Source organism: Trichechus manatus, unplaced genomic scaffold (genome assembly GCF_000243295.1).
Source record: "Trichechus manatus latirostris isolate Lorelei unplaced genomic scaffold, TriManLat1.0 scaffold00066, whole genome shotgun sequence".
In the NCBI taxonomy this organism is placed as follows: Eukaryota; Metazoa; Chordata; class Mammalia; order Sirenia; family Trichechidae; genus Trichechus; species Trichechus manatus.
Genome location: NW_004444002.1, coordinates 4,089,056 through 4,100,153, shown reverse-complemented (window position 1 = coordinate 4,100,153; position 11,098 = coordinate 4,089,056). Strand labels below are relative to the sequence as shown.

At 44.6% G+C, this 11,098-nt stretch overlaps 1 protein-coding gene across 1 annotated transcript; it reads right to left on the bottom strand.

Moving 5' to 3' along the window:
• Positions 1 to 9,283: 9,283 nt before the first annotated feature.
• On the bottom strand, positions 9,284 to 10,849 carry LOC111821119 (putative testis-expressed protein 13C). The gene has a single exon (XM_023734254.1). It carries the CDS (start codon positions 10,847 to 10,849, stop codon positions 9,284 to 9,286), a length of 1,566 nt encoding a protein of 521 aa, XP_023590022.1.
• Positions 10,850 to 11,098: the final 249 nt, after the last annotated feature.

The following is an 11,098-nucleotide window of genomic DNA, read 5'->3' as shown; positions in this document are numbered from 1 at the left end:
TCAAAAAATCTTTTTCTCTAACCTTTCGAAACTAACTTTGTTCTCCAACTAGCTCTTCTATAGGTGTGAATTCTCCTGAGACAGTGTTATGATGTTGCCACTTGTGGTGAGTTTACACATTCTCTCAGCACTCACTAAGATTCACTTCCTTTACAAAAATTCGAAAAGAAAAAATTAAATCGTCTTTGAATGAAAAAGAGCATCTCCTTTTGATAATATTCGGGTTGGCTAGTTTTTCAAAAACTGTATTGTAAGTGAGAAGCCAGAGATAGAGTTCTTGCGTGCTTTGATTTAAGCTTGTTTAAATGTATTTCTTCTTTCAAGAGACATTTACAAGCCCTGGTTGCACAGCGGTTGAGAGCGACAGCTGCTAACCAAGAGGTCGGCAGTTCGAATCCACTAGCTGCTCCTTGGAAACCCTATGGGGCAGTTCTACTCTGTCCTCTAGGGTCACTATGAGTCAGAATCAACTCGACAACAACGGGTTTGGTTTGGTTTACTGTGTGCCAGGCACTGTAGTAAGTAGCACAAGTAGCTCATGGTCTAGTGAAAAGACAGACAAGGAAACAGGCCATTACAATTCACTCGAGCTGGGAAATCTAACTCAACCTATTTTCTAAACCTGCACAAACTATTAGAGACACCAAGTTCTTTATATTTCTATCTGCTGTGTACAATTCCTTGTACTTGTACTAAGTTTGCCTTTTTCATCATTCAAAGGATGCTCTCTAATTCTAGCTGAAATTCTGCCTGCTTCTGAGCTTTTATTGTTGGAATAGCAGCAATAGCTAATATTTGTTAATTGCTTACTCATCGCTGGCATCCTGCTAAGCACTTTGCGCGTATTATCTCATTTATTTATAGCAACAATCCTATTGTTGAAGAAAATACTATTATTATTATCCCCATTTTACCAACAAAGAAGCCAACATTCAGAGAGGCTAGGTAAACTGCTCGAGGTTATACAACTGGTCAGTGTCAGGCCCAGGATTTGAACACAGGCTGGCTGAGTAGATCCTGTGCATATCCTCTTCTGCCTCCCACCACTAATTCTGAGTTCACTGCACTGCCTTTCTCAGACTCCAGTCACCTATCTAGCAACTGTAATTTTGGCTTCTAGAATGTTCTTATTATACTTTTCAAGTGTGAACTCTTCCCCTACCCTGACTGATAGCATGCCTATGTCTGTATGCCTTCTGAGATCAGAGACACTACTTCAGCCTGTACCTCTTTAGTTACTATGTCTTGGAAAGGTCGTAGAAAGTCAAGATCTGTTCTCGCAGACTTACAGGTCTGGAATCTGGATCATCAGTATATCCATCTAAAGTCACAGAACACTGATTAGTTTATTTTTCAAATGATCGGGCATCTTCTTTCCTGGACAGACCTGGAAACACAGATAAGTTCTTATTGTTCAATTCTCCTTTTCCTCCTTTTCCTAGACCCAATGAAGGCCACCCCCTACCAGTTTTTACTTCTCTTTCACTGAGAGGATAAATGAGGTGAGATATGTAATGTGTTGTTTGTTTGTGTTTCCTATAAGCTTGTGAACACCTGGGAAACAAGGATGATGTCTTATTCCTCTTTGCACATCCAGAATCTATCACAGTACCTGGCACCTAGTTAGTTCCCTTTCTTTCCCCTCTCCACTTCCCCTTTATAAGGATGACCTCTGCAGAGAGTATGACTTCTTATTAGCTTCAAGGAGTATATAATTTCTGACATTGACTTCTTTCATATTCATTGTTTACCAACGTCTATCATGTGGTCTGGCTGTTTTGGTTTATAGAAATAACTCTTCACATCTCACACCTTAGCATTTGACAAACAAATAAATCATCATGTAGCTCTTCTGGCCTCATCAACCCAGTTGCCTTTGTGGGTAGTGACTCAATCCCCTCTCTGCCTCTTTTCATTCTGGGTAGAAGCCCTCAGGGTATGATATAAGTATAACAAAGTATCACTTCTTTGTAAAGGAGACTCCAGCTTTTCATCTAAAAATCTGTTCCCTTTCTTGGAAACTCAAGAATAAAGTTCCACCACTGGAGCTTAATCTAAAAGATTAAAGTCCAAGAGACTTATATTTTGTCTATACATTTTTTGCCTGAAACATTTTTAAAACAATCTCTAATGCTTGGTAACATGGATGACCACTTTGATCTACATATCACAAACACCAAATTTTGGCAGAGGACTGCAGTGAAATGGTCTATAAATATTTCCCTACTCAGCTTTATAAATATAAATGAAATATTACAAACCAGCAAACAAAACAGCCAATGGTAGATTTTTAAACGCATTTTATAGTTACAGATGCAACACTGGCATTATTTACCTTTTTCTTCTCAGTAATAAACCAAAAAAAAAAGAAAAAAAAACCCCAAACCTGTTGCGGTCAAATCGATTTCAACTCAAAGTGACCCTATAAAACAGAGTAGAACTGTCCCACAGGATTTCCAAGGAGCGGCTGGTGGATTCGAACTGCTAGCTTTTTGGTTAGCAGTCAAACTCTTAACCACTGAACCACCAGGGATCCTCAGTAATAAACATTTCATGAAAAATGGTAGAAACGTTGATCAGGAGTAGTTCAATAATATGAGTCTTTTACAAAGCAAGTCATCATATACGTCCTAAAATTTTGATGCTGTCTAGACAATATCAGGAATTGTAGTGGTAAAAGTATGAAATCTTCAGTATTTGCTCAGTATTTTTCTTTCCTGGAACTAATATGGTTCACTGAAATTATCAAAGTAAATATATATCAAGTAAAAAAATTAATGAGCTTAAATCCCCTAAAATTTTACTTAAAGACAAAACGCATAGAGAGCTTTTTGTCATCATTTTATAAACACTGGGGTATGGTTTAATGCTGCCTAGCACTAAAGTAATCACAGGCTTCTGCCTTGTGTGCAATTATTTTTGTAATCTAGTGCAGAATGAAGAATAAAACCTAAAATAGTAGCTATATGCATAAAAAACAAAGAGCTGGAAAATGTCACAGGTGGAGCTGTAATAGTGCATACTATTTTGAAGTAACACAAAGTTAACGTTCCTAGCAATTTTTTCATAGACTGGGGGCACAATTTGAAACCACCTGGCTATCAAGGAAGCTTTGCAACCCAAAATGGTACATATTAAACTTGGTCCCCCATAAAATCTTTTGGCACTTACTGGCATTTACATGTATTAAAACTATAAGCTTTTTACAGAGATGGTTCTTATCTTGGGCTCCCAAAGGGTGTAGAAGTTCAAAAAGGTAGTAATGAGGGTTTCTGAGGTATTATAGTATTACAAAGAGCCTAGTAAAGTGGTCCATTTGCCTGTGATTAGGCTGCATATAATAATGATAATGTTTGTTGAGCACCTATTATGTACTAAGCACTGTTTTATGCTCTAAACATGTATTTACTCATTGAATCCTCACAAAAATCCAAAACTAAAAGGCAAATGGCTGCTTTTAATTGGAATTATATCAACTTTGTGTGAGAGAACTTTATAGTCATAGATACTTTCCTAATTTTAAATGGGAAATTAGTTATTTATGAATTAATGCTCTTTGATAGACAGAATCTTTCAAAAATTGACATCTAAAGGCCAAAAAATATGATAGAATAATTTATGGAAAGGCTGAAAGCTACAGTTTGGTGCACATTTGTCTTATTTCTTCAAATAGAATAGGACGTCCTTGAGGGCAATAATGATCACTCCTAGAGTCTAGCACAGTGCCCAGCTCATAGGAAGCCTTCCCTAAATGCATGCTGTTTGCTGAATCTGTAATGTGACAAAACAAGCTAGAGAGTCCTAGTGTGTTGCTTACATTAGGGAGGATGAAGCAATTTTCCACAATTGCCTTATGCCCCATAGATGGACCAAGATCTAACCTATAGAATTCTGAGGTCCACTGAAGAGCGGGCTTCCAACAATACTAGGCCCCCTGGGGGTATTGATACCCAGTGCAGCAGCACTTTATGCCTATTTCACTGTGGTTCCGAACACTTTCCCTAAGTGCTGTAAGACTAGCATATAGTCACTGAGAAAATCTATTTAACAGCAACCTCATGTGGTCAGAGGCCAGGACTGTTTAGTATCCTTAACTTTATGTAAGTTTTAGTGTCAGTGGCTGTACTGACTCTATCATGTGCTGGAAGTGAAGAAATCATTCAAGAGTGCTGTGCAGTGTCTGTACCACATAATAAGAATCCGCTACCATTTGGTGTTGAGACTTTACAAAGCATGTGATAAGGAAATTATACATTTCTTTGCCACTGTCACAGATTTAGTACCATGATTTTAAAAGCATCAATTCCATTTTCCGTTTTGCAGCATATGTCTGAAGCTTTTGAAGTCTCTTTTCCCATTCCTTCCTCACAGAAAACGTATATACATCTATACTGGACTCGTATAGCTGGCACCTTATCCGCTTAAAACGAAAATACAGTAATTCAGATAGACTTTAGATAAGCAGTCAAGTTGTGTTCTGTGTTAGTCATATTGAACTCACACAAACTTTTCATAAGACCAGTCTGCTGAATCAAACACAAGTCGTTCCCACTGCCTAAACTGCCACCTTTTTTTTTTTTGCAGTCTTGGTGACTGAGATAATAAATGGCCCTACCTACTGGCAGCCTAGATGGTCACATATCCAAAAACTTGAGAGATTCTAAAAGAGCAGCTTCCTGTCCACCAGACTGCCACTATTATATGCACTGCCATCAAGTGAATTCCGACTCATAGCAACCCTATGGGACAGAGTAGAACTGCCCCATAGGGTTTCCTAAGCTGCAATCTTTATGGAAGGAGACTGCCACATCTTCCTCCCATGGAGTGGCTAGTGGGTTCCAACAGTCAACTTTCAGTTAATAGCAAAGTGCTTTAACCACTGTGCCACCAGAGCTCCTTGCCACTATTATAGTCCCTCCATTATAGTTATTTCATTGGGTTTTAGGCACTGATGATCTGTTAACATGCAAATATATTACTTAGTAAGGGTAAAAAAATCTAAGGCAGTGTGATAGAATGGAAAGATGCAGTGCGATGGATCGCTTTTGTGTGGACTTTCTTGTCAAGGTCTTGTAATTCCCACTCAAGTGACTGGGTGGGACTGTGCAAGTAAGGTAATTTGTGACCCATCAAAGAGATTGGTCAGTTTTGCCATTCTGCCATCCCAGGGGTGGGAGGAGAGGATCTCACCACTGCCAGGGACGGGGAGCCAGGAGCATAGTGCATCCTTTGGACCCAGGATCCCTGTGCTGGGAGGCTCCTGGAGCTGGGAGACCAAGAGAAAGGGCTGTAACATTGAAGATGGTGCAAAGCAGTGGCCAAGAGACGGCGACAGGAGAGACAAGCAAGAGACGGTGCGATGGGCTTCCTGGCCCATGAAGCGAGAAAGCTGAGTGTCTTCCAGCAGCAGGCTTGCTGGCAGAGTAGGGTGCCTCCAGGCACTTGGTAGAGCTAGGTATGCTGACCCGTGGAGCTAGAGCTGAGCACCTTGGGGCTGAGGCTTACTGGAGGAGTGGGGTGCCTCAGGGCACTTATCAGTAGAGCTAAAAGAGCTGCGTAACACTTGGCTGAGCAGGGCAGAGGCCAAGGGCCAGAGAGAGGCATTCCTGCAGGCACAGCTGAAAAGAGGCCGTCCTGAAGGAAGAACTGTATCCTGAGCAATCCTGAACCTGAATTGTAACCTCTTACTTCCCTAATAAACCCCATAATCATGAGTATTGTCTGTGAGTTCTGTGTGGCCATTGCCATAAATTATTGAACCCAGCAGAGAAGTAGAGGGTGCCGTGGGAAGGGACAGTTGGTGTCAGGATTGGTAAAGATGGCGAAGAGAGGAGGCATGTCTGACATCTGCCTCATAGGAATCATCCTTGGGCTGTTGATCTTGATTCTCCTTCCCCCTTGTGAAGTTAGAGGAGGTCAGACGCCGCCACCACACCATTTTTACAAAAGAACACAGCTATTGGAACCAGTACGATTTCATTTTGAAGCCAGACTTCACCAATTCCCAAATTTGGGTGTTAGGTTACTGCATCTATTAAATGGAGGTAATAATATCCACTTTGAAGAACTTTTAATGGGGTACGTATTATACCTTACAGTCACCAAAAGAGATAATGTACTTAGTGTGCCTGGCACATAGTAAGCACTCAATGATAAGTCTTACTATCACTAATAATCCCTTACACTCATTACCACAGCTTTCAGAGCAGAACCTTGAGGCTAAGGAAAGGGAACTGACACTTGTTGGGACTCAGAAGTTTAGTAACTTCTTCAAGGTTATATGGCTAATGAATAGCAGAGCAAGTATCCAAACTCAGGTCTCTCTGGCTCCAAAGCCCAGACTCTTGCCACAGAAATCTGCTGCCTTTACTTGCATGTGCCCAGCCCAAAAGCATATAGTGATTTGAACAGGCAGTCTCAATGATTCAGGCTAAAACATGCAGGTTTCTTTGAAAAAGGATCAGCCCCGAAAGACTGTGTAATCAAACTATGTTAAAGCTATACACAGGGAAGAGTCTACTTTCATGCAGACCAAAAGGCATGCCAATGGCCAGCAGAGTTCATTGTGAAGCCATAAATGAAGGAACTGCACTGAGTGCTAGAATGACCTGCTGGTACTTCAAAACGGATTATGCTGGAACATTCCCAAGTTTCATCTGTGTCTCGTATTTCCAAAATTCCAGGGAGCTATCAGCATACACAAGAGTACCACAAAACCAGCCCCCAATCCCGAAAACTTAGCTTTGGGTTTGATGCCCCTGATGGTCCCCTTCCTTCCCAGCACTCCTCTCCCATGTAACCATCACATTCATTCTCTGCCCTCTGCCTATACCAAGCAGGCCACCAGCCTCCAACCTCTTTGATAATGGAACGTTTGTTAGCCCACAGTCTGCAGCCTGGCTGCTTTCCACAATCCTGAGCACCTTAGTAGGATTATGCATAGGAGAGTGGAAGGGGAGAGTGCCTGGGAAGGCAGAAAGACAGGAGGCAATTTTTTACTCAGGAGACCTCAGCAGGCCTCAGGGAGGCAGCATCTCAGGGGACTGGCTTCTTGGTGCACGTAGGGGACCGGGACCCCAGGCACTAGGGCTCCCAGCCTGGGCAGAGATTCCCCTCCCGCCCAGACATGCCGACCTCCAAAGGACCATGTGGGTGTGGACAGTGCAGGTAGCAGTGGCAATCATGATGGCTTGAAGGCCCCACAGAAGCCCCCCAATTCTTGGGGAACTCGCAGGAAGAGGAGAGGCCATCTAATAGTGAATGAGATTGAACTTTGCTTCACCTCATTGGGATGGAAGGAAGATGCAGAATTGAGCCGTCACCCCTCAGTAAACCAGTCCTGAGATACACACTACACAGAAGACACAGCAGGTAAATGAACACTCTTTATTAGAAGTTAGGGCTTTGGACCAAGCCCCAGACAAAAGTTGATATTGGTGAACTGGGTGGAATCTCATGGGGGAACCAAACGCTTCCTTTTGTTCAGACTGGAGGCCGACCTAATCTACCACCTGGGCTCCCCACTGGTTCCCTCCTTGCCTTGCAGCAGCTGCCTTGGGGGAGCAGAGAGCACACCAAGTAGAAGAGAAGGGGTCCAAAAGCATTCCCAAGAGGGCTTGCCCCAGTCCAGTTCTCCTACTCTAATTACTCCTCCAAGAGAAGCAGCATCTCACAGCATTGTGGCCCCATTGTGTGTCCTTAGAATCAAATTTGTTTTTCATGCACTGTTGACTGGAAAGGAGGCTGGCATGAGGCAGCCCAAGGCCAAGGGCTAAAGTGGGTAGCCAACACTCCCCCAGACCAGTGGTCTTTCAGCCAGGCTGGTGGGCAACCGGGAATATAACTATCCCTTTCAAGGGAGGAAATCAGCAGAGGATCAGAAAAGTCCTTCCCAATCTATTCCACTGCTCATTTGTCTCACCTGGGATCGATGAGATGAGCAACTCAGACACTCAATTTCTTTCATAAAAGTCTCTTTGACATTGCCCCCAGAAATGCAGAAATGGATAACGATGTTATTTCAATCAGATTTACCTGAAGGCCACTCTACATGCAAGGCAAAGATGACAATCTTGATGTACTCTGTATCTCAAATTAGGCTCTCTCCTGTCATCTAACCAAACTCCTCAAATCATGTTATAATGTGTGCACCGGATAATAACATATAATTCTAGCTCCTAACACATAACTATTTGTTCAACAAATTAAATGAAATTCCTCAAATTTGCTATCATCTATAGAATTTAATGCTACAACCCCACCCAACTCTTACAAATGAATCTCTTGTCCCAACTGAGAAATTAAATTCTAACAAAATCCGTTGGCTCTCCTTTTTCCCTTTGCTCTCACTCTTCTTGGCTCCAGCCAGTTGGGGTCTCACTTAACTGTGGGTCACTCAGAGTTGAGGTGTTACTTCCTTAGAGATCTTTTAATGGGACAGGTGTACTTTTTCAACAACAATTAAGTTCTCTCGAGCTCAGAGACACAAAAACAGGACCTCACCTATGAACTCTAAAAAATAAAAACAAGAAACAATCATGAAAACTGCAGTAGTTCACAGAGCAACAATAGCATTTTCAAGGAAAAGCAGTGTCCCTAACATATGATATAGCTTATAACTAAAAACACATGGCTGTTTCCAGTCAAAGGCATGGCATTTTCGGAAAAACGAGGTCAAGAGGAAAACAAAAAAGAATTAAAAAAGAAAGAAAAAAAGAAAAGGCTTCATGACTTCAACTTCTCCAAGGCGTCAACCAATTTCATCAGTCATCCAGAATCCACCACCTGGAAATTTAAATACAATTAGGAGAAATCTTCTATTTAAGGAGTAAGTGTGATACTCGAAAGTAGTCCCTGTTTGTTAAAATAAATGAATAAAATAAGAATATAAAAATGTATGTATTTCTGTGTGTGTGTGCCCAAAATGATAAAAAGTGGCTAATTTCGGTAACAGGATAATTAAAAAAAAAAAAAAAAAAAACATTGCTGTTGAGTCGATTGCAACTTACAGCGACCCTATAGGACAGGGTAGAACTGCCCCATAGGGTTTCCAAGGAGTGGCTGGTGGAGTCGAACTGCCGACCTTTTGGTTAGCAGCCATAGCTCTTAACCACTATACCACTGGGGCTTCCAACAGAATAATAGATTATGTTATTTATTTTTCTACATGATAATTTTGGTTATCAAATTTTCTGTTAATTTTTTTTTTTTTAAATCATAAAGGAGCCTCAAGAAATTGATTTCGCTTTGGAGTGTGTTTCCATTCACACTTACCTTTCTGAAATCAGTGAGGAGCTTGTCCTGGGTCAAGGCCTCCGCTCTCACCTGGCATATAGACTCTCTTGCATTTATAGCAGGCTGTGCGCCATGAAAAATTCATCGCTCTGCACCACAGGCAATCCCAATTCGCGGGACTGCCTCCGGGGACAGGCTTCTCCTGGTGCTGGTATTCCGAGGCTTTTTTTCCTCTTGGTTGCTTGGCCTTTTGCCCCTGAGGCTGCTGTTTCTTTGGGCCTTCTCTCACACCATGACTCCTGCTGTCCCCCAGGGGGGTTATCGCCTGGGGCCTCACTGGACCTTCCTCCTGGCTATGGCTTCTACTGTTCCCCAGGGGCGGCATCCCTGGAGGTCTCACTGGACCTTCTTCCTGGCTGTGGCTTCTGGTGTCCCCCTGGGGGGAGATCCCCTGGGGCCTCACTGGACCTTCCTCCTGGCTATGGCTTCTGCTGTTCACCAGGGGTGGCATCCCGGGAGGTTTCACTGGACCTTCCTCCTGGCTGTGGTTCTTGTTGTCTTCCACCGGGGCCAGCTCCTGGGGCCTCACTGGACCTTTCTCCTGGCTATGGCTCCCGTTGTCTCCCAATGTGACGATCTCCTGGGGCCTCTCGGAACCTTTCTCCTGGCTGTAACTCCTGCTGTTTCCCAGAGGTGCAGTCCCCTGGGGGATGAAAAGACCTTCCTCCCGGCCATAGTATCTCTGGTCCCACATGGGGGCCATCTGCCCCTGGAAGCCCACTGCAACCCACGGGCAAGGAGGGTAGATCACCCCAGGAGGCATCTGAAGAGGGATTGCTGCTGCTGCTGTTCCCATGACTACTGCAGGTGGTAGAGGTGGCAAGTATGGGATCGTTGGGAATGGTGGATGGAATGGGAATGAGTGCAGCACTGGCATTGGCAGAGGGTGTTGAAACACGTGGTTCCAAAGATAAAGTGGTCTTGGCATGTAGAGCACAGGTGCTGGGGATATCATCTGGGCCGCCACATACAGCCTGCCTTGTGCCCCCAAGGCCATCGTATTGCTATACTCGTGTGCATTCTGGGGCCACACTGCAGCCCTGTGTGGCTGGGCTTGTGGGACAGACACTATTTCCATGGGCAACCGGGCACCTTGTGCCCATGTCTCCATGTGGAGCAGCCTCCCGCGCAGCACGTCACGCTCGTTCAGGGCCCGTTGCAGGGCCTCGCGTGTGAAACGCAGCTGCAAACCCTCCTCCTCGCGCTCCCCACGAAGCCGCTGCAGCTCGGAAGCCAGGGCCCAGATGGCCGCCTCGCGCTCCTCCACCTGCTCCTGCAGCAACCGCACCCGACGCACCTGCTGCTCCCGCTGCCTCGCGGCCGCACGCACACTCAGAGCCAGCGCGCTCCAGGCACAGGCCCTCTTGATGGGGCGGGGCACCTGTGGGTCCAACACCATGGCCCGGAGCTGGTCCTCCACCTCGTTCCAGGGCCGCAAGCGGAAGTCCAGGTAGAACTCTGGGCCACCACCATTCATGAGGATCTCATTGTTGATAAACCTGATCACTTCATAATGGCAGAACCCGCTTTCGTGGTCCCCGAACTCTACCTCCATGGTTGCTTTGGCCTAGTCAGCCGAACCGCCACACCGGCTGCTGCCGGGGTTGCTGTTATAGGCAACGGTCACCAACCGGTCAGCCCCACAGTTCCTCTCTCAGTCCTAGGGCAGTCCTTGCCCAGTCCTGGCCTCCTCCTCGGCCTCCCTCCTTCCTCCCCCCTTGGTCCTCCCCGCAAAGACTGAAGCCCACTCCTTCACCATACCAACCGCTCCAGGGCGATAGTGTGTCACGTCACAGAGACGAGC

Excerpts from the sequence above, each read along its gene's own strand:
- LOC111821119 (XM_023734254.1), bottom strand. The coding sequence starts at position 10,849 with ATGGAGGTAGAGTTCGGGGACCACGAAAGCGGGTTCTGCCATTATGAA.